The 24,341-nt window shown below is 41.6% G+C and overlaps 1 protein-coding gene across 5 annotated transcripts in view; it reads left to right on the top strand.

Moving 5' to 3' along the window:
- The window catches only part of EML1 (EMAP like 1), a 163,043-nt gene that overhangs the window by 100,596 nt on the left and 38,106 nt on the right, over nucleotides 1-24,341 (top strand). For all 5 annotated transcript variants that reach the window (XM_081050117.1, XM_081050119.1, XM_081050116.1 and 2 more), the window contains 2 exons: nucleotides 6,038-6,173; nucleotides 17,159-17,293. In XM_081050117.1, the coding sequence (XP_080906243.1) occupies nucleotides 6,038-6,173; nucleotides 17,159-17,293 (271 nt within the window). The remainder of the gene's footprint in view (nucleotides 1-6,037; nucleotides 6,174-17,158; nucleotides 17,294-24,341) is intronic.

The following is a 24,341-nucleotide window of genomic DNA, read 5'->3' on the forward strand; positions in this document are numbered from 1 at the left end:
TAGCGTGTATCAGTATCCCTTTCCTTTTTGTGGCCGAATAATATTCTGTTGTATGACTGCACAACACACTTTATTTATTCATCAGTTGACGGAAATTTGGGATGTTAATAAATGACCTTTTGCAATGCGTTCATTAATGTCTTTTTTCCCCATATATGTTTCCAGTACATTGAATTTTCAGTGTTCAGGATTCTTGTACTACTAGACCCATGCCTGAGAATTTAAATAAATACACATGGTAACATGGACAGCCTTCCCTACTTGTCAAACAATATATTAAAACTTGATTCATGTGCATTCTGATAATTTCAAAATCTTTTGAAACATGTAAGAGTCAGCAGTTTAAATCTGCTGTAGGTCTTGAGCTTTCTGGCACAGTAGGTAAGAGGTAACATGTGTACTCTCTGTTCCATACTTTGCTCTTTTCCCCATAGGGTATAGAGACCTTCTGCGTTCCTCTTACACAGCTGTGTAGTACTCCACGGTGAGGATGTAAGGATGGGCAGAGGAGGAGAGCAGCCAAGACATGGACTGGAGGAGCATAGGGAGGCTCGCCCAGCCTGGTTAGGGGCATGCGCACGTGTGTGTGGCTGGGGGGGTCAGGGTCCTGGGCCAGGCACTGGAGAGGTGCTGGGTGCCAGGTAGCTTCCATTTGCTCCCTGCCTGGAGGCTGACTTGTATGAATAGCACAGACAGGTCCACTTGCTGTCCACCTGCCGTTGCGGCGTGAGCAGAGGGGAGCCCCAGCCGAGGGTTGGGAAGAGGGCAGAGAGTGAGGTCAGAGTGTTTACTCCCTGGACTCCTTCCATGTGGAGTCCCTGCACCGGGTGTAGCTGCTGCTCCCAAAGCAGCTGCTCTGACTTACATTCAAGGTCGCTGCTGCCTCCTCTCGGCCCCTCAGACAGAGGAGGTTGACAGCTGTTCTGCTCCCGGCCCAGGAGACAGCAGGGAGCGTGAGCTGCCCACCTCTGGAGCCAGGTGTGGAGTGCATCCCACTCAGAGAGGGTGGGGAGAGAGGTCTAGTGACCCCACCGCAGCACAGATGTCCCCCACCCACTCTAACTGGCCAGGTAAGACTGGCCCACCTGACACAACAGTGTAACAGTATAAACTGCTATGTAATGGAGGTTCAGAGACGGGCCACCAGGGACGAGAATGCATGAACCACTGGTTCTCCAAGTGTGGTCCCCGGAGTAGCAGCAGCATGGCTGGAAACTTGTTAGAGATGCAGGGCCTCCGGCTCTGGACGCGGGGGCGAGGCCCAGCCATCTGTGCCCTCCAGGGGACCGCTGCACGCTCAGATCGGAAAGCCGCTGACAGAAACAAACTAAGGAGGTGGGGGTTTTGTTGTTTGTCGGGGGGCACTGAAGAGTTGGGTGCATGATGGGAAAAATAAAATTGGATAGAGAGAATGAGGCCAGGTTCCTGAGGGTTATATGAACAATATTGTAACTAGCAAACAGTGTGGACAGACATGCAGTGACTTGGGGTCGGGAACGGTGCCCTCTCCTGTCCCTTCCGGAGGCTTGGTGGCAGGCTGGGAGTCGCGCCAGGTGTGTTGGTCCCAGTTGCGGGAAGCAGTGCGTTTCCTGTTGCTGCCGCTCAGTAGCCGCTGTAGCTGCTGTCATTACTTCAGCATTTCCATTTTCTGTTGGTTCTGGTGACCTGAACATGGAGCATCAGGCTGTCGGGAGCTGTGGAGATCGATGAGGGATGTGAAGAGAGGGGTCTGCAAGGAGATTCGCCTGCATGCAGCCCACAGAATGTATCTGGAGACCAACGCTCGGTTCTAGGAGCTGTGCTGCAGGAGAGATGGGATGGACGGGCAGTAATAGTGTGAATGGAAGCGTAGACAAGCCAATACATGTACTGCATTCATTTCCTGGGATTGCCGTAAGAAATGTCCACAAGCCAGGAGGCTGAAGACAACAGAAATTTATTCTCACACAGTTCTGAAGGCCAGAACTCTGAAATCAGTGTCCCTGGGCTGAAATCAAAGAGTCGGCAGGGTTAGTTCCTTCCGGAGGCTCCGAGCGAGGCCTCTCTCCCGGCTCCTGGCGGCTGCGGCTGTCCTTGGTGTTCCTTGGCTTATACAAGCATCACTCCAGTCTCTGCCACCATCCCATCGTCACACGGCCCTCTCCGCAATGTTTTCACGTGGCCTTCTTATTAAGGATACTACTGGTTGTTGGACTTACGGTCCATGCTGATCCAGGGTGACCTCATCTGAACTGATTCCATCTGCAAAGACCCTCTTTCCAAATAAGGTCCCGTTCTGAGGTTCTGGGTAGACATGAATTCGGGGAGGGGAACACTGTGTAATCTGGTATGTGCATTTAAAGAAAAAGCAGAACAGAAAGTGAAATGATGGGTGAAGTAGAGAGGGAAGGTAGAAGTGAGGTGAAGATGGTGAGGAAAAGCGTTCTGCCCCGGAAGAGAGGACATTGGCGAGGAGGGCAGACTGAGTGTGCAAAACATAAGGCTCTTGGTGTTGCAGCTGTGGGGTTTCCACTGAGGACTGTGATGTACAGCAGTGGGCAAGCCCATGGCTGGAGTAGGTGCTCAGGCAAGAGTGCAGAAGGTGTCGTCCTCTGGCCAAAGGGGGTGGACAGTGGCATTTTCCACTTTTTGTCACATTAAAAAAGAAGGAAGACTGGCGCTCACTTAAGGGACTGAAAAGTTGCAGTGTATTAAAAATTTGGCATTCTATGTAGTTTTGTCATGAGTAATGTTTTTAAGAGCCTAAATTGAGGCAGATTTAATTCTGTGGTGAACAAAATTAAATTCTGCTAGCATTTTTAAATATATATATTTTTAAATTTTAGAATAGTTCTTGATTTACAGAAAAGTTGCAAGGATAGTACAGGCAGTTCCCATATACTCTTCACTGTTTCCCTTTTTATTAATATCTTACATTAGTGTGCCACATTTGTCACAACTAATGGACCAGAATTGATACATTATTATTAATTAAAGTCACACTTATTTGGATTTTCTTAGTGTAATCCCTGAAGTCCTTGTTTTCTTCCAGGATCCATCCAGGATTATATGCAGTCATCATGCCTCCTTAGGTTCCTCTAGACCGACAACTTCTCAGGTTTTTCTTGTTTTTGATGACAGTTGTGAGGAATACTGATTAGACAGTTTATTAACTGTCTTTCAATTTGGGTTTGTCTGATGTTTTCCTCAAGGGTGGAGTTAGGTTATGGGTTTCGCAGAGGAAGAGCACAGAGGTAAAGTGCTATTTCCAGTACGTGCTGTCAACATGACTTGTCACTGTTGATGGTGACCTTGGTTACCTGGCTGAGGTAGAGCTTGTCGGTTTCTCCACTGTAGTTAGTCTCCCCCGACTTCCATACTGTACTGTTCAGAGCGAAGTCACTACACAGCCCACACTTGAGGAGTGGGGGGCTGTCCTCCGTCTCCTCGAGGACAAAGTATGTACATAAATTATTCTGCATGGGAGATTGATCTCGGCTCTTCCATTTAGTTACTTAGTCATTTATATCAGTAAGGACTCGTGGATATTTATTTTAATACTTAAGACAAGTAATCCAATGCTACTTTATTTGTTTTGTTGTTCAAATTGTTCCAGCCCTGGCCACTGGTTGGCTCCCGTGTCCCTTTGACATTCCCTCATCAGTATAGGGCCTTTGGGTTTCCTTGTTTTCCTGAACACGTCCTTACTTTCTGACACTACAAGATACACCAGGCTTGTGTCATATATTCCCTGCCCAGCTCTAGATTCAGGCAATTCCCCAAGGAGTCCTGGTTCCTTTTCCTGTGGAATGGATAGAAACCAAGGTTTGGGCACTGGGTGTCTTTAGGTGCCGTCAGCAGACAGAACTAGAAAACACGTGTGTGTTTATACTAACCCAGGTATACATACTCGTATGTATCTATGATTTTTGTGTCTGTAGCTATGTCAAGCTAAACATGGCTTAGCTATGTCAAGCTAAACATGGCTTTATCCTGCTGTCTCCTGGTGTGCTCCAGGACCACCTGGTTCATTCGAGCCTCTCCATTACTTGTCTGTAACCTCCCTCTCCAACAGTTAGAAGACTGGCTCCCACCGTCCTCCATGCATTTACCTCATGGTTCAATCCCAGTGTTCACGTATAGTGGTTTCAGAATTGTGAACCAATGCCCCAGTGAGAAACAACTTTACTAACTGGAATACAGTCCTCTGTGCAGTCCCTTTTGTACTCTTACAGTCTCTACTTATTTCCAAAATTACTTAAGTCAGCACCTTTCCTCTCCACCCCCTTCCACAAGATTATGTCATATATTTATTTGTAATAAGTGAGATTCTTTTGTCACAGTCTGCATTCCATCCTGCGGTTCCCCCATCTCCAAATTGATTTTTATTTGCATAAAGTTCACCCTTTGGGCTATATGAGTCTGTAGGTTTGGACAAATGCATAATGTCCCCTATCTACCAATACAGCGTACAGAATAGTTTGACCACCCTAAAAAAATCTTTTGTCCTTCACATGTTTAACACACACACAACTTCTGGCAACCACTGGCCACTTTTTGTCTGTACAGTTTTGCCTGTTACAGAATGTCATATAAATGAAACCATACCGTGTGTAGCCTTTCAGGCTAGCTCCTTTCACTCGTCACCGTGGGTGTCAGATTCATCCAGCTTGCTGTGACGGTTGCTTCGTTGCCTTTTTTGCTGACTCAGATTCCACTGTCTGGATGGACCACAGTTTGTTTATCCCCTCACTGATGGAAGGGCAGCTTGGTTGCTGCCAGTTTTTAACGATTACGAATAAAGCTGCTATAAATATTAAATGCAGGTTTTATAGAGACATAAATTTTCCAATCAGTGGTAAATACCTAGTGTCACCCAATTACTGGATTGGACAGTAAGACTATATAGTTAGCAACTGCCAGTCTTCCAAAGCGGCCACACCATTTTCCACTCCCACCAGCAGTGAATGAGAGTTCCTGTGGCTCAGCACCCCACCGGCAGTCAGTCGGTATTTTGTTTGTTTTTTGGATTTTAGCCATCCTAATAGGTGTAGAGAGATACCTCATTATTATCCTAATTTGCATTTCCCTAATGACAAAAGATGTTTAACATCCTTTCATATGCTTATTTGCCATCTGTATGTCTTCTTTGGTGAAGGGTCTGTTCAGATCTTTTGCCTATTTTTTTTGATTGGGCTGTTTGTTTTCTTACTGTTTTTAGAGTTCTTTTTATATTCTGTATACAAATCCTTTATCAGCTATGTGATTTGCAAATATTTCTCCTAGCCTATGACTTGGCTTTGCATCCTCTAAACAATGTTTTAAGCAGAGCAAAAAATTTTATAATTTTAACGAAGTCCAAGCCGTCAATTTTCTCTCTTATGGATTGTGCTTTTGGTGTTGTATCTAAAAAGCCATCACACGGCTTTTATCCTCTGTTGTCATCTAGTTTTATAGTTTGGGATTTTACTCTTAGGTCTGTGGCCCCTTTTGAGTTCATTTCTGTATAGGATGTGAAGTTGGTGTCTAGATTTAATGTTCCAGCACCATTTGTTGAAAATCAACATTGAATTGTCTTTGCACCTTTGTCAGTTCTTCTGGCATTTTCTTTTCTTTTTTTAAAATTTTATTGGGGAATATTGGGGAACAGTATGTTTCTCCAAGGCCCATCAGCTCCAAGTCATTGTCCTTCAACCTAGTTGTTGAGGGCGCAGCTCAGCTCCAAGTCCAGTCACCATTTTCAATCTTAGTTGCCGGGGGCACAGCCCACCATCCCAGGTGGGAATTGAACCAGCAACCTTGTTGTTGAGAGCTCGCGCTCTAACCAACTGAGCCATCCAGCCGCCCCTCTGGGAGTTCAGCGGTAGCTTGTTGTCTCCAGTCTAGTTGTGGAGGGTGCAGCTCACTGGCCCATGTGGGAATTGAACCAACAACCCTGTTGTTCAGAGCTCATGCTCTAACCAACTGAGCCATCTGGCTGTCCCTCCTTTGTACATATCTTAAAGAGTTACCTTGATAAAGGGGCAAGTTTTGATTTCCTTTTCTGCTTGTTTCACAGCAAGACCGCTGGTGCAGACCCTGCCTCTAAGAGCCACTGTCAACAATGGCACCGTGTTACCAAAGAAGCCTAGTGGCTCCCTACCGTCCCCCTCTGGGACCAGGAAAGAAACCGCTGTGCTGGCAACAACCAAAAGGTAGGCACCAACGGCCTTAAATGAGTCTAAAAGCAGTTCCATCTCAGACTTAAAAATAAGTATTTTTTTAATATGACACTGTACAAGTTTTCATCTGAGGTAAAAATTACGGTCTTTGATAAGTTACCATAAGAGGAACCATGTAGGTTCCTTGTTTTACTTTTTAAAATTTAATCATATTATTTTTGAAATCTCATTAGCTAAAGCTACAGTGTGCTGTTTTGTATTTTTACTTAAAGCTCCCTTTTGAAAAACAAGTGAGAGTATAACTTATGCAAAAAGGAGTATGCTGTTCCCAAGTTCTTACGTGACACGTAGTTAAATTCAGATGACCACACCAACCTTAAATTTTTATCTATAAAATTTGGATAGCTTTTAAACTGTGCCTAGCAGTGGAGTTCTAGATATTGTCATCTGTCTGATAGAGCATAGTTTGCTGTTAACTTTTTAAATAATTTTATAATTGTCATATTACAATTTTATAATTTGTATGCCAGGCCACTTTTCTAAATTTTTAGTCTCTGAAAAATTAAATAACCTGATGGAAAGCCTTAAAGAAATTCTTCGGCAATACTGCCTCGTGGGGCTTGTTACAAGAACTTGTCGAGTTCATTAAAATACTAACTGCCTGACGAGTGCTGGGGACCTGGGGTGCGAATATGCTGTGTGGGGTGCTGGGCGTACCAGTGGGCTTGTAAGAGTTAGATTTATGCTGAGTTTGACTCAGAATGAAAATGTAGCGATCCCATCTTTTAAATATATAGTGTTCAAGCATACTGGCCTATCCTTCAAGCAAATTTTCATTGTGCTTCACCGGATAGAGTTTCGTGTACTTATTGTTTGTGAATTTTAAGAAAATTGGTTTTTTGGCAGGGCTTTTTAGAATGTCACAATGAAATCCTTTGCTTCATTTCCCTATATATTTAATACTCGTTTGAATCATTTATTTATTTAAATAAACATGAAATGACTTATGAATTCTTAATTGGCAGCGTTAGATATGGACTATCATTTAATCTAGATGTTAGAAGATTGAGAAGACTGATTTTTTTGTAAAGATTCGGGTTGCCATCTGTGATTTCCTTTTTATTGTAAAAACCACTTAACACTAAATTTATCATCGTAACCATGTTAGGTGTACAGTTCAGTAGTGTTAAGTATATTCACATTGTTGTAGAGCACATGTCTAGAACTTTTTCATCTTACAAAACTGAAACTCTATACCCAGTACATGTTAATTCCTCCCCCTACCCCCACCCTTGGTAACCACCTTTCCCCTTTCTGTTTCTGTGACTTTTGACTGCATTAGATACTTCTCATGAATGCAGTCATACAGTGTTTGTCCTTTTGTGGCTGGCTTTTTTTTTTTTTAATTTATTGGGGTGACAATTGTTAGTAAATTTACATAGATTTCAGGTGTACAATTCTGTATTACATCATCTATAAATCCCATTGTGTGTTCACCACCCAGAGTCAGTTCTCCTTCCATCACCATATATTTGAAATGAAGAGGTAACTCGCACGCAATGGCGGGAGTGAAAAGGCGACCGTTTCCCTGGTTGGGAATCGAACCTTGGGTTGCGCGCTTGGCAGGCGAGAGTCCTACCGCCACACCACTGGGGAAGCACGTGGCTGGCTTCTTTTACTTAGCCTAATATCCTCAAGGTTCATCCATATTGTAGCATGTGACAGGATTTCCTTCTTTTTTCAGATGGCGTAATATTCTATTGTGTGTATAGACCACATTTTCTTTATTCATTTGTCTGCCACTTTTGGGTGGCTTCCACCTCTTGGCTATTATGAATAATGCTGCAGATATCTCTTTGAGATCCTCCTTTGAATTCTTTTGGATAAATACCCAGAAGTGAGATTCCTGGGTCATATAGTAATTCTATTTTTATTTTTTTGAGGAATTTATTATAACGTTTTCCTTAGTGGCTGCACCATTTTACATTTCCACTAGCGGTGCATAGGGTTCTCATTTCTCGTTATCCTTGCCAACACTTGTTATCTGTTCTTTTGATAGTGGCCATCCTGATGGGTATAAGGTGATATCATGGTTTTGATTTGCATTTCTCTTCTAATTAGTGATATTGAGCATCTTGTATATCTTCTGTGGAGAAATGTTCAAGTTCTTTGCCAATTTTGAATTGGTTTATTCATTTTGTTGTTGTTGAATTGTAGAAGTTCCTGATATATTTTGAATGTTAACCCCTTGTTGCATTTAGCAATGTTTTATAGTTTTCTGTGTACAAGTCTTTCACATCTTTGGTTAAGTTTCTTCCTTCGGTGTTTCCCCAAAAATAAGACCGGGCCTCATATTAATTTTTGCTCCAAAAGACGCATTAGGGCGTATTTTCAGGGGAGGTCTTATTTTTTCACGTACAACAATCTACATTTATTCAAATACAGTCATGTCATCTTCTTCTGGAACATTGTCGTAACATTCCATGTTTCCCCGAAAATAAGACCTAGCCAGACAATCAGCTCTAATGCGTCTTTTGGAGCAAAAAGTAATTAGTATAGTAAAATAAGACCAGGTTTTATATTAGTTTTTGCTCCAAAAGACGCATTAGAGCTGATTGTCAGGCTAGGTCTTATTTTTGGTGAAACATGGTACTGAATGCATCTGTCTGGCTGACGATCTTAACTGGGGCTTATTTTCGGGGTAGGACTTATTTTTGGGGAAACATGGTAAGTACTTTATCCTTTTCGATGTTATAGCAAATAGGAATGCTTTCTTAATTTCGTTTTTGGATTAGTTATTGTTAATGTGTAGAAATACAACTGATTTTTGTGTGTTGATTTTTGTATCCTGCAACTTTATGGAAATTGTTTATTAGTTTTAAATTTTTGTGTATGGAACCTTTAGCATTTTCTACATATAAGATAATGTCATCTGCAAACAGAGATAATTTTACTTCTCCCTTTCTAATTTGGATACTTTTTATTGTTTTCTCTTGTCTAATTGCACTGACTAGGACTTCCAGTATTATGAATAGTAGTGGTGAGAGAGTGAGTGTCCTTGCTTTGTTCCTGATCTTAGAGGAAAAGCTTTCAGTCTTTCACTGTGTAATATCATGTTAGCTGTGGCCTTTTCATATATGGCTTTTATTATGTTATAGTACTTTCCTTCTATTTCTAGTTTGTTGAGTGTTTTTAACATGAAAGGATGTTAAATGTTGTCAAGTGCTTTTTCTGCCTCAATCAAGACAATCGTGATGTTTTCCTTCATTCTGTTAATGTGGTGTATTATATTGATTTTCATATGTTCAACCATCCTTGCCTTCCAAGGGTGGATCCCACTTGGTCGTGGTGTATAATTCTTTGAATGTACTGTTCAATTCAGTTTGGAAGTATTTTGTTGAGGATTTTTGCGTTAATGTTCATCAGGGATACTGGTCTGAATTTTTCTTGTGTCTTTGTCTCGTTTTGGTATCAGAGTAATGCTGGCCTCAGAGAATGAGATTGGAAGTGCTCCCTGCTTCAGTTCTTTGGGAGAGTTTGAAGAGGATTGGTATTAATTCTTTAAATGTTTGATAGAATTCTCTGGTGATGCCTTCTGGTCCTGATCTTTTCTTTGTTGGGAGATTTTGTGATTACTGCTTCAATTTCCTTCTAGTTATAGATCTGTTCAGACTTTTTATCTGTTTATGATTCAGTCTTGGTAGGTTGTATGTATCTGGAAATTTACCCATTTCCTCTAGATTATCCAATTTGTTGGCATATATTTGTTCATAGTTGTCTCTTATAATCCTTTTTATTTCTGTTGTAATGTCATCAGTTGTAATGTCACCTCTTTCATTTCTAATTTTAGTTTAGTCTTTTCTCTTTTTTCTTAGTCTAGTTGAGGATTTGTCAATTTTGTTGATCTTAAAAAAACTCTTGGTTTCATTGATATTTTTGCTGTTATTTTTCTGTTTTATATTTCATTTATCTCACTATAATCTTTATTATCGCCTTACTTCTGCTAACTTTTGGTTTAGTTTGTTTTTCTTTTTCTAGTTTTCTGAGGTATAAAGTTAGGTAGTTGATTTGAGCCTTTTTTCTCTTTTTAATGTGTTTACAGCTATGAACTTCCCTCTTAGTATGCTTTCTTTTCATCCCATAGTTTTAGTGTTTTATTTTCATTTTCATTTATCTCCAGATATTTTCTAAATTCTCTGGGGGTTTCTTCTTTGACCCATTGGTTAAGTAAGAATGAATTGTTCAAAATATTGTTTCCCCTGAAGATATCACCTATTAGAACTATTCACAAATATAGTCCAATAATTATTGACTTATTAGGTCTGACAGAGTAGCTGCTAATAAGTCTCCAGACTCTCAAGAGTTTCTACACTTTGAATATTGACAAATTCATTGTTTTACAGCCTACCAAAGTGTATATGTGTGTGGGGGAGGAGGGCAACTTGTTCAGAATGTAATCTAAAGAAGATAAACATTTGTAGGGATAAATATCCAATGACGATAATATACAGGAAAACACAAGCCATTTTTCTTCTTTTTTTTTTTTTTTGAAGATTTTATTGGGGTACAGTGTGTACTTCCAGGACTTTTTTTTCCAAGTCAAATTGTTGTCCTTTCAGTCTTAGTTGTGGAGGGCGCAGCTCAGCTTCAGGTCCATTTGCTGTTGCTAGTTGCAGCGGGCACAGCCCGCCATCCCTTGCGGGACTCGAGGAATCAAACCAGCAACCTTGTGGTGGAGAGGATGCGCTCCAACCAACTGAGCCATCCAGGAGCTCAGCGGTAGCTCAGCTCAATGTGCTGTGTTCAATCTTAGTTGCAGGGGGCGCTGCCCACCATCCCTTGAGGGACTTGAGGAATTGAACTGGCAACCTTGTGGTTGAGAGCCCACTGGCCCATGTGGGAATCGAACCGTCAGCCTTTGGAGTCAGGAGCACGGAGCTCTAACCGCCTGAGCCACCGGGCCGGCCCACCATTTTTATCCTTTATCCCAGTTAACTTGAGGAACTCTAATAATGAAGCACTGGGTTGCACTATGACCTCCTCGAGTGACGTGCAGCTTGGTTTCTCTCTCACTTTTTATTTCTTTTTAATATGCAAATATGAATTGAGATGTCACTGTGTCTGCATAAGCAAACTTAGAATGAATTTAAGTACAGTTTTTTGAAATATTTCTATTGAGGGCTGGCCCGGTGGCTCAGGAGGTTGGAGCTCCATGCTCCTAACTCCAAAGGCTGCCGGTTCGATTCCCACATGGGCCAGTGGGCTCTCAACCACAATGTTGCCAGTTCAACTCCTTGAGTCCCACAAGGGACAGTGGACTGTGCCCCCTGCAACTAACAATGGCAACTGGACCTGGAGCTGAGCTGCACCCTCCACAACTGAGATTGAAAGGACAACAACTTGACTTGGAAAAAAGGCCTGGAAGTACACACTGTTCCCCAATAAAGTTCTGTTCCCCTTCCCCAATAAAATCTTTAAAAAAAAAAAAAAAAAGAAATATTTCTATTGAAATAAATTACTTAAAAATAAATTTTTTAAGAGTGAGTTGTTTAATTTCAAGATTGACCTTTTAAAGTGGGAAATAGTTAATGAAAACTTAGATTCTTTCCCTTTATTCTTGAAGAAAATAGAGTTTTATAATTCATCCCTCTTTGGAACTTAAATAAAGAGAAAAAAAATTCAGAGCAAACAAAAATAAAAGTGAAAAATCTGATAAGGTATTCTGTAGCTGCCAATTAGAAATTAGAAATACATGGTTTTCTAGATTAAGTGTTCAAGACTCTTGGTTTCCCGTGTAGAGTGTAGTGATTTACTTATTTTTTTTTCCCTGTGGCTTTTATGGGTTTCCATGGATGTGAATTTTTGGAAGTTGGAAACCCAAACAGTAACATCTGATTGTTACTCCATGGTAAGTCCTTTTAGGTCTCTCATTAGGAGAGAATTTTGGAAACAGAAAGAAGCTGGGTATTGTGAATATTAGAATGAAAATCACTTCTAAGCTATTTCAAATACGTTTACAATCATGTAGAACTTTTTCTGTATTCGGAGTTCTAAATTAACTGAGTTGGGGCATCTGCAGTATGTGGATAGATATGTGTTTGTTTTCTTTTCTTTGGCGTTTTTCAGCCTAGTGCTTAAGAACAAAATCCCCTTTGGAAATTGTCCAGCACCCACTGGTTGTGCTTTGTGTTGCCAATTAAGATTTCGATTGGGGGCTGGCTTTGGAATCCTTGGGAAAAGCTTTGTTTCCATTAGTCAAAGGGAAAACGGCAGAGAATCTGGGGAAGACAAGTGTAGGTCATACCTTGCCCAGTGGGGGTGCTGAAGCTGACAATAGAATAACACTTCCACTGGCTCAACACAGAAACAATCACTCATTCTTTCCACTCCTATGTGGAGTTTTACAATAGGGCAGAGCTGCTGAGAAGAGAGATCAAAAGAACAAAACTGGTACAAAAAGAGAACATGATTTTAAAAACGCTCTGCTCCCAGGGTAGGATAAGGATGGTCAACATCTCCTTTCCAAATAAATAGTTGACAGTCCTTTGGAAAAATAGTTTGCAATTGTTAGAAACACGGCATTTGTTGATGCACCAAAGTCAGCGCTGGACATATACAGAATTTAAAGAACAGAGAAACAAAATCTGCTCTTAGTTTTTATTATTATTTCTAATATTTTTATCACTGAGATTCATTGAAATGTAGGTGTTAAACTCATGCTTTGGGTCTGTTCTCAGTAGTGGAATAGAGGTGGAAATACTCTGCTGTGAACAGGGGAAGATCAATTGGCACCTATCCTTTTATCAAAAGTGCAGCTGGTCTCTCTGGACTCAGGTAGTTGGTTGGCTTCATATGGTAGCAAAAGAAATTTTGTTTGACCTGGCAGATTCTCTAAAACCACCAGCCTTCTTCAGAAATGACTTGGGTCTTGCCACAAAGATACGTCTTTAGGCAGTGAAAGATAAGAACATTGCTTAATTGACACACGTGATCTCTATCTGTCAGAATGATCTCGTAACGAGCAGGACAAAAGCTAGGTGAGTTCTGGTCCCATGTTGACTTGTCAGGGCTCAGCATGGTGCGTAGTACATGGTCAATGCCTAGTTAAGTGTTTGTTGAGTGAATAATTGTTTTACTCTAGTGTTAGTCACCCTGGTTGTCATGACATCATCAGAAAATTTTGGGTCACACATATTAGCTACTTGTCGGATTTCTGTTTTTGTTTTTTTTTTTTATTGTAAAAGTTTGGGATCATTTTGGAAAACCAACTCTTGATTCCAAGTCATATAACAAAAGATATAATCATAGTTTATTTATGCTTATAGTTATCTAACCATAAGAAGACAGATTGCCACTTCTGGTCACCAGTTTCCGTGGCAGAAATTTCATTACGTCTAATAAAATTTAGTTAAAATTGGCAAAAACCATTGAATGCATGTGTAACGTAAAATGCAGAGGCATTGTATTTTCGGAACACAGAAGGTTTTGGGTTCGGGAGGGGGTTAGAGAGCAGAAGAGAAAAGAAGAAATGACGGTATCTGTGCATTTCTACACCAGAAATACTGTACTTGCCTTAAGCACTAAAAAGTGTGCTGCATTGTTGCAGTCTCTCACAAGCCAGTACTTCTACCACTTGTAACGTAAAGAGCACCGTTTGTCACTTGCTGTCCAGAGGGAACATAAGTTCTTTGATATTCCCCGTTGGTTATTTAAGGAGGCTTCCCGCAGTGAGTATACAGTATGACTCCCTCTGGCTGCCCTTGTTCCTGCAAATGCCTTGTCTTCAAGCTTTGTTTTCTCTCCTTCACTCTGAGTCCCAGGAAATCCTCTTCAATTCATAAGAGCTCTTGGCCCTCAAAAGGAAATACCTTGGTTTTTCTATGTATACAACAATGGTAGAGTTAAAAACAACCAAAACTTTACATTTTCATGCAGATGTGTGAATGACACATAGCTTGAAAGAGCTGTGATGGATTATGTTCAAGACGATATATGCAAACCACAGTGTTTTTCCGTTTCAATGTGTGGTGTGCGTTCTGTAATGTATTGAAGCTTGCCAAAATATTTTTCCACGCTTTTATGATTGCACTCATGTTTATTCTGCTTTGTTTCTGTGCCTCTTATACGTAGATTAAGCACGTCTGTGAGTCTTCTCAATGTAGGCAAACTGACTAGATCAACGTCCAGGTGAGGGGTACTTAGAATTACTTGGTAACCCTAGCTGCTTGCCCGGTACCTTCACCTCCCTTTTAACACAGTAACTTAGAGATCTTATGCAATGTCTCCCGTTTATCAGGTCTCAGGTGATGTAACTGTATTAATTATTGGCATTTGTTGGATTTTCAGATGTTTCACAGGTCCTCAAAACTGTGCTTCAGGGTTTCATAAATTGCAGGTGGTCTTAACTAGGAGTCTCAGTAGACACAGCGAGAGCTGAAGTAACCTCCACCGAGTTGCTTTATGCCTGACTTTGTTTCCTCCTCTGTAAAATGGGGTAATGATACTGTGGCAATGAGTTTTGTGAGGCTTAAATTAAGTGATGTGTGTAAAATGCAGAGATGTTAATATACATTAAGTAATGGCTGCCGCTAAGGTTTCCATCATGAATATCTCCTATTACCTCTTGCAGCTACCAGGTTGTCTGTTAGTTATCAGAAAGTTGGTTAATATTTGCTATCACTGACTAATGGTCACGGTTCTTCCGCTCTTTAAGCGTGTTTTATACAAGTCTTTAGATTGCCATGAACTTGCCATGAACTCCCGCAAGGCCCTGGAGAGCCACTCTCCCGTGGCTGCCAGCTGCTGGCGCTGTGTGCCGAGGCGCCTCGTACTAGATACTTGGCAGAGAATGACCCACTAAGTTAAATTAGTTTGGTGTTTTTCATCTTTGGAAGATCTTGAACTTGAAGCACAAAGGTTTCTATAATTTTTAGATTTCCATCCCAAATTTCAAAAATGGAATGCTCCCCTAAGACCTGTAATTTTCTTGTCCCCAAATTGAGTGTTCTAAAAATTCCCATTTTGTCCTTAAAGGCACGCCCATGCAGATCCCAGCTGGAAGACTCTGGTGCTGTAAATTCAAAGCTTCCTTAGTTACCAAAAACAGGGCTGTGCAGAAAGTGTATTCAGACCCTGACATTTATGGTCGTTTTATTTATGTTTGCTCACTCAGAGGGTGAGTGGGTTTTCAAAGGCCGACACACCGTGCGGTGTTTTCAAACCAGGCTAACAGATTATCTACTGGAGGATTGGAACTTACAAAGGAAGAAGGACTGACGTAGGCCTGCAGGAAGGACTAGCCTAGCAGGAAATGAGAATGAAAAGCAGAGAGTGGATGGCTGCTGAGAAGGCGGCCCCAGGAGGCAGCGGGAGCCTCCTCAGGGCGAGACGTCACACCTTGTGTTACTGAATTATGAGAGAAACGAGGGCACTGCAAGTCAGCCCAGGGGCAGTGGGTCTCACTGTCTCAAGTGCGTGGGCTGCCATGGATTCCTGATGGAAACTTGGTTCCATCTCCCACCCTCCCCTGGAGCTGTGCACACTGAAGCCACCTGAGACTTCTTAATGGCGGTCTCCTCCCCCCTCCCTGTGTACCCGGCCCCTAGCCAGTCCTGCCACATTTTCTCTTGTCTCTGCCCACCACGCTCCTCGTTTCTTCCTTCCCCAGTCTCTCTGGGTCTTACTCTGCTCCGTCAGGCCCTCGTGGCAGTTTTGTAAACATTTACTGTTACCCTGGTCTCATGCCTGTCTCCTTCCTCACATGGTAATTCCCTCCACGTCTGTGGTTCAGCAACTGCCACCTGGACAGCTCCTGTCTCCAGCCGCCACCGCACAGGTTGCACCCACCCCCACCTCCCTGTACATCTAGACCCACCCAAGTCAGTGCTCCTCCCACAGCGCCAGCCGTGGACCGGCATGGCCGTCCTGCACCCTCCTATCTTTCTTCCAAAGCAGGTGCCAAATTGAAGCACCTCATGTCTCTTCCTGTGACCAGGTCAAAAAGCATGGCATTCCCATTTACTTGCTCATTTATTTTATCCTTTCATTTAATAAACATTTATCAAGCTCCTATACCAGGCTCTGCAAAGTGTAGCAGAATGATAAATGAGACAAGATCTCAAGGAATGTATACCCTCATGACCAAGATTTTAAAGCTCGGCATGGATACCTGTAATGTAGTCACATCTCCAAGAGCAGAGCCGTCAGTGTACCCCTGTCCGGGCTCTGACCTACCCCACGCCTGAGCATTACCTCTGCATAGGACGCCCCTTTCCTGGGGCGGACACTTCCCCACTGTGTACTCACAACACATCCAAGCCACTCGTTTTCTCTCTCCCAGAAATTCAGTCTCCAGGGAGTCTCCCCGACACCTCTCCTGTCTTCTAGCCGCTCTGGCCCCTCCAGTTTCACAAAAGGAAGTTAAGCACTTACATGGGCACCACCACCAAACACAGCATCTTCCATAGCGTGAAGTATTTCTGCCATTACCTATCTGTGGCGACCAGAGTTCTTCAGTTCAGCACTGCTGACATTTGAGGCTGGCTGTTCTCTTGGGGGGGTGGGGGTGGTCCCAGACATGGTGGGGAGTTGAGCAGCGTCCCTGGCCTCTGCACACTGGATGCCAGGAGCAGCCCTCTTGCCCCAGTTGTGACAACCCAAAATGTCTCCAGGCATTACCAGATATCCTGGGGCAGGCAAGGTCCTCTGGTTGAGGACCACAGCCACTGGTCTGGCCTGAAGCCTCTAGGGCAGGGTCACTTCCCTCAGCCCCTGGATCTACTGGGGGCCTTCCCTTTCAGTTTCCTCTATGACTCTGAACTGTCACAGTCACAAAGGCAGTGAGCAGAGGGATTATTGGCCAAGTGACCTTTTTGATGTCTGTACTTAGGCTTTAGAACCAATCTGTCTTTTAAATATGCATACAGAAATGGGGCCTTTTGTGTATATGTTTTTACACTCAGCAATAGAATAAAAGCACTCCGTTGAGGGTTTCATTGTCATTTACATGTCGCTTTCAGTACCATCAAGAGGACCAGCTCTTCTGAACGCGTGTCTCCTGGAGGTCGAAGGGAAAGCTATGGGGATTCCAAAGGCAACCGGAATCGCACGGGGTCGACCAGCAGTTCTTCTAGTGGCAAGAAGAACAGTGAAAGGTAAGGGACATCTTATCCGCTGATCCTGCTGCTCAGATCCTTTGTTACCTCTTTTCCCCAGAGATGAATCAGAAGATCCGTAATATGCACACAGGCTAGGAGCTCTTGTGGGCGTGTGGACCTGTCCCGAGGTCACTGGGGTGCTAATCCAGCAGTCATTTGGGGGGGCAGCTGTAGTCACAGCTCGCACCGGTATTGTCCAGGTAGAAAATGATAACTTGGACTCCCAGCGCTCTTACGCAGTCAGAAGTAGTTCTCGAGAATTTGTTTAGTACCAGCCACGTTGAATTGGAAGCTTTTCGGACTTTCCATATGGAGCACTTCATATTTCTGGTATTCTCTCCTGCCATGTTAAAGTTCATGTTAGTGGACTGTTTAAGTTTGTCAGCAGACAGAGTGGGTGGAAAGTTGTAATTTTATTGATTCATCTAAACTGTTTTTAATATTTCCCTAACGCCAGAAATAGGAACTGTTTTCTTTCTGGTTTCAGGAAATACACTTACTCCTAATTTTGAATTTTCCTTTCAGGCTAGCGTATGATAGATTATGATAAATATCTGAGACTTATAGCAATATCTTACTAATGAAAGCAAATTTTGACGTTTTATGTTTAAGAATGTATTGTGTATGTGAGATCTACCTAATTTACCTTATTCTGTTTTTCTAAACATCGTGCTTTAATTTTATCCTCTATATTGAGCAAAGCTTAGGAAGGAATTTCAGCTTCACAGGCTACACCCTTTCTCCCCCTCAAACGTTCATGTAAGGAGAAGGCTCGGTCATTTAGCAGCATTCGACTCCAACCCACAGGCTGTAAAAATTCCAAGTTTGTAAGTCCATCCTGATTCAGTCCTGTAAAGGAAGCTTAAACTCTTTTTTCAGTTTTATTCCTAAAAGATACCTTTGGTAGAAAAGATGCAGGCGCTTCTCACATCTATAACAGGTCAAGTCCACGGTCAATTAACAATCTTAGAAACCACTGCCGTGGGTTCTGTCTTCTAATTTAAGCTCTTAGTGCTTCTTATCAGAAGATTATGCTAATTGGGTGATAATACCTTGGAGATAAGGCCGAGTGGTTGCAATGACAGCCGTGTGCGTCTGTGGGAGATGCAGTGTGGACTGTGGGCGCCTCTGAATTCAGGGTGAGCTTGGAAGTTCACCCTGACCCGAAAGCTGTCGAGATCTTGGCAACTCTTAAAAACTTGGCCCCTTCTGTGCACATCTGAGTTTTATTAAGAATTCCCAAAAAGAATCTGCATTGTGCAAACTCCAGATCTGTTTTATCTTTTAAATCGTGTGGCTTTGGTAAATGTGCTGGGTAAATATTTCCTTAAAAGATATTTACAAAGAGTTGTTTGTTTGTTTTTGTGGTTTTTCAAATGCCACAGTAGGAAATTTTGATTTGACAATGAGGGACTGGAAAGTTTACTAATCATTTTCTAAAAATAATTCAAGCAACTGAACACGTCCATTGAAAAATAAATTCTTGGTCTCATTAGAAGCCAGGAATAGTTGAGGCCAGCATAGCATTGAGCTGTGTGCACCTACGGCTATTCAGAGAGCAAGTTCCTGCTTTCCCTTCGGGAATGGCAGGGACTGACAGTCACCATTAGGGGCCCATAGGATTCATAGCAGCAGTGACTCAGACAGGAAGACACAGCAGCTCAGAAGCAATCAAGTGAAGGTCAAGTTGGTGATTTAGTCACTGCCTGACCCCTTTCGTTCATTCTTCCTCTCCATTCCCATGTGAGCAGCCGTGACCTGGCACTAGAGCAGAGCTGGTCACTATAGCATAATGACCCATGCCCAGTCTCCTAGATGGAGAGCATGTCCAGGCAAGTAGAGGGAGTAGTCCTCATGCAATTTCCCTTTTCAACATTATTGCATTCAGGGGTCTCACGGTAGTGTGGTCTCCTCCCCATCACTCACGAGTATCTGCCCATGGTTCCAGGATGCTTCTTACATGTGAAAAAATTGTCCTTGTCTGGTTACGGTAGGCAGCAAGACATAATAATGGAAAGGGCACAGGCTCTTGAGTAAAAGAAAGATCTGGGTTTGTAAACCAGTTCTGCCACTTCTCTGAGCGTCAGCTTTTTCCTCCATGAAGTCTGGATTTTATACCCAATTCCCTTGAATCTCGTAAATGAGCTAGTAGGTAGGAAAATGCCAGCACGGTGCATGGCACACAGTAAATGGACATAGCCGTCGTGGCAGCTGTGGAAAATGAGACCTGACAGAGCAGAGGCTTTCCAGAATTCCAAACTTTGTTTTCCTCATTTGTAAGATGAGGCTGTTAGATGACATGTGAAGTTATTTGTCTATTTTTTTTTTCCTGGTCTGACACATGTTAAATTATATCCACATAAGTCCCACAGTCCTGTGAGTTCAACCCAGATTTCAGCAAAATCTAAAAGTAGTTAGGTGGAAATAAAGTATTGTAAACCCTCACCGTTCTCGTGGTTATTAATGTCACATCAGAATGAGCTGGTCTGTGCTCGGTGAACTAAGTCAGACAGAGAAAGACAAATAGCGTATGATTTCACTTACATGTGGAATCTGAAAAACCAAAACAAATGAACAAGCAAAACAAAACAGAAACAGACCCATGGATACAGAGAACAAGCTGATAGTTGCCAAAAGGGAAGTGGGGGGGAAGATGGATGAAATTTAAAAAAAAAAACACACAAAAAACAGAACCAAGATACCTTGACACTGGGGGTACCAGTCCTGAAAGTCAGGCTTTAAAAAAAATTAAAAATAGGTTACATACAAAGTCTCAAAACCTGGAATTACTTCATCCTGCTTATCAGCACTGTGGCAGCTGGAAGACTGCATATCTTCAAAAGCAAAAAGAAGAGAGGAAGAAACTGGTCTGCAGGTTGTGTGTGATTCAGGAAAGCTCATCACGATGCAAGTGAGTGAGGATGATGGTATTGGAGGGGTCACTTTGGATCTGACCTGATTTGTAGTAGAAGCAAGTCATTCACACGCCCGACCAAGGTTTAACTGGTATCGGTCGCAGATTATTGGCTGTGAAGCTCACAGTTGCCACACACTCGGTATAAAGCTGTCGTTAGCATGTATGATGCTTTTTGAAAATTAGAAAAAGGCTCTTTGTACTCAAGAAAAGGAATTCTACATCAGCATATATATTTCTCAATAATAATAATTATAGCAAATATAAAGCCACTCCATATAAATTATACACATCTTACTGTTTACCCTAAAATAATAATGGCTTTGAGATCCTAAACATTCACATTTTCCCAGATACAATAATTCATTTTAAAATGATTCAGGTTTTCTTTCATAGAAACTATATTCTTTATGATAGTTTCAGTCTTTTTGCTTCTGTATGTCATTTTCTTTGGAAATGGCCTCTGGATTTGACAGTCTCATGTGACATTGTAGACTTTTATCTTAACATTTTACAATACGTTGCTGGTAACAAGCCACAAAATTTTAACAGTACTGAATCTTTGCACTGACCAAACAAAAGCAGTATATAACAATGTAATACTTTACATATTATTGATGGTAAATGAATATTAACAATTATATAGTGATTTGTGTCTTAATAAAGTACTTACTGAATTTAAATAGGGAATTGACAGTAACATTCTGATGAATGACCTGTACTAATGTAGCTAGTATATTAATAAAACAAGGAATTTTTTAATTGAAAACAGTGTCTTTTCACACAGAAAAACAGCTACAATTTATGTTAGATGTCATTAGACTGATAAACTGTTTCAATTATAAAACTGGTTCACCCTTTGTAGTTCTGTCAACTTTGTAAGCAGGACATTTTCCATCAGAAAGTTTTGGTAATGGGCTGATTTTGTTGGAACAAGAAATGTTTCAGCCATCTGCTAAAAGCCTTGTTGTAACGAACATATCAACTTCCCGTCTTTGAAGTCGACAAATATGAAAAAAAGTTCAAAATACTGAAGTTGTCTACCCTGTGAATGTGGTCCCTTAGATGTCCTTTTGCAGTGCACAACCTGAACACCCGTACTGACCGTTTTAGACAAACTGTGAGGTCCAGAACCACTGAGCTGGACACTGAGCTCCATCCTTCCTAAAGCTCTAGCAGCTGATGGAATTGTCTTTCGAATGATACCTCGAGACCCTCACATTTGTTCTTTTACTTTAGCGTCACTGCAATCTCAATGTTAATTCTCAGCCGAGGGTTCAGGGCCCTTCATCTCTTGGCTCCTCATCCTCGCTTGTGCCCTGAGGTCCAGCTCTCACTTTGCCCAGCAAGATTTTTATTCTTTTTTGAGATTATTTATTTATTACACAAATAACGTGTTTTAGGAAACCCAGATGCACAAAAAAGAGGGAATGGATATCACCTATAATCTCACCGCTCAGAACGCACAGCTAACATTTTCTTACATTTCCATCTAGTTTTATTTCTAGGGTGTAGTGTATCATTTTGACATAAATTATACTCTTCTGCATATGTCTTATAACCCTCTTTTTTCTTACTCTATAACTATCTCTTTGTGTCAGTAAATATACTCCTACAATGTTATTTTGGGTCATCATTTATTTTAGTTGTGGATCACCATTTATCTAAATGTACGTTAGTCAGACATCCGGTTACGAACAAGATTTCTCCAGTCCGATCCGACCAGCCCATCATCTAGAACAATGCCTGGTACATAGTAAGGGTACAGTAAACTTTTGTTGAATAAATATTTTTACCCCAATCCATATAACAAAAAAGGTTAAAAGGACGGGGTGATACAGCCGTAAGCCAGTGTTAATCCCAGCTCTGCCACTTTTTGTTGTGTGACTGTGAACAAGTTCATCTCTTTGGGGTTTCCTCAGTGCCAGTAAAAACACTACCTACCTCCCAGGGTTGTTTTAAGGATTAAATAAGATCATGTACGTAGAATCCCTTGCACAAGCCTGCCTACTGTTGGCACAGGGTCAACGGTAGCTGCGGTTATCACCATCTCTCTTCCCAACCGATAGGCACATGCCCCGCTCCTGTCACTCCCCAGTCTGGAAGTGCCTCTCTTCTTTGGGACATTTTAGAGTCTTCCGACTCCTGTTTCTGCCCTCATCCCACCTGGAAGAGGGAGGACTCAGAGGTTCTGAATGTTTCTATCACCTTACTCATTCAATTCCACAGCACTGCCTACTTACTGAGCACCTACTACCGTGTTTCCCCGAAAATAAGACCTAGCCAGACAATCAGCTCTAATGCATCTTTTGGAGCAAAAATTAATATAAGACCGGGCCTTGTTTTACTATAAGATCCGGTCTTATAAATATAAGACTGGGTATAATATAATATAATAGTGGGTCTTGTTAATTTTTGCTCCAAAAGACGCATTAGAGCTGATTGTCCGGCTAGGTCTTATTTTCGGGGAAACATGGTATGTACAGAACACAGTGTAGGGCTCAGTGAGAAGTGGAAGGATTTGGAAGGATTTGGAGAAGTGGAAGGAATGTTTTTAACAAACATTAATGACACATGCAACTGAAAAAGCCAGTTTCCTTAATTTCCAAAGGACTCAACACAAACCAGTGAGAAAACAGACAGCAGTTCAGTAGAAAAATGGGTAAAGTATTTGAACAGGTAGTTCACTGAAAAAGAAATGCAAATACCAATTAACTAATGAAAAAATAATCAAACTTAGTCTTAAAGAAATATAAATCTAAGTAAGAAGATAGAATTTTTAGAAAAATCTTTTTATTTTATTGTAAAGTAAAACAGATACAGAAGACCCACACAAATGCATCGCTTTGTGGATTACACATCTAGCACCAGTAAGGGGAGGGTTTTCCTTCTCCTGAGTGGCATATGTGTGTGTCTGGAAATTTGGCAGGGAAGAATGCTTGCATGTGTTGGGAGGAACTCCAGTTTATCCTTCAAGACCCAGCTCGGGTTGCCCCGTCCTATGTGAAGCCAGCCCTGGCCCTCCGGTCTGAGTTAGGTGCCTTTCAGGTTGCTTTGTACCTGCCCGTGAACTTCATCTGTAAATGTAACTTCTTCCCCACTCCCCCCTCGCCCACACCCCTTGCCCTCACTTAGCTTTGGGAGGAAGAAACTGTATCACTATTCTTTGTATCTCTAGTACTTTGCCTAGTGCCTGGCACACAGTAGGTGTATAGTAAATATTCGTTGAATGAATGAATGAATGAAAGGATATTACATATTTAATTTTAAACTATTTAAGATCTATGTAAGCAGCACCACCTATTGGTGGATGATTTTAACATTACATTTTAGATTCTGAAACATCTTGCACTAGAAATTGGGTGACAAATTAGGCTTCCTTCCTTCCTTCCCTCCTTCCTTCCTTCCTTCCTTCCTTCCTTCCTTCCTTCCTTCCTTCCTTCCTTCCTTCCTTCCTTTCTTTCTTTCTTTTTTAACTGAAGAGATTGTTTCATTCTTCAGGGCCCAGGTTCATTTATCTTTTAATATATATTAAACTAATAAGTTAGCACTTATTAGTTATTTTTATGTTGTTCTTTTTTTGAGGTGTTAGGTGAAGAGCCCAGAAATACATGTTGGCTCTTGTCAGTGAAATTAGGAGGAAGAAGGAAATAATATTAATTGATACCCATGCATTGGGCACTTTTTCACACATTTTAGTTAATCTACTTCTCGCTGGTTTTATCCTCGTTTTGTAAAGGAAGGAAACAGGCTTATAGGGGTGAAATGACTGTCTGTGCTCCTTCCGCCATGTTGAGCTGGAAGTATTGGTTGGAAATGTCTGCGAAGTAGTACTTTTTGTTTTCAATAAAGTCTCCAGTGACTTCTAAACATTGTGAATAGATGGTTCCTAAATGACCCGACTTCAAGTAAAAAGCTGCTGGAGGGCAATTTATATAAACAAGGATCACTTCCATCGTAGAGGATTTTGACTTCCAGTGGAATTTTATGTCATCGAGTGAAATCCTTTTCAAAAGGAGTTATGAAATGTATGCTGAGAGCTAAGATTTTATAGATGGCTAAATCACAGAGAAAGGACATGTTTGACTTTGAAAGGTTCTCCTCCTTGATCGAGCCTTACCGGTCGTTTTC

Source organism: Rhinolophus hipposideros (assembly GCF_964194185.1).
Source record: "Rhinolophus hipposideros genome assembly, chromosome: 5".
Taxonomy (NCBI): Eukaryota; Metazoa; Chordata; class Mammalia; order Chiroptera; family Rhinolophidae; genus Rhinolophus; species Rhinolophus hipposideros.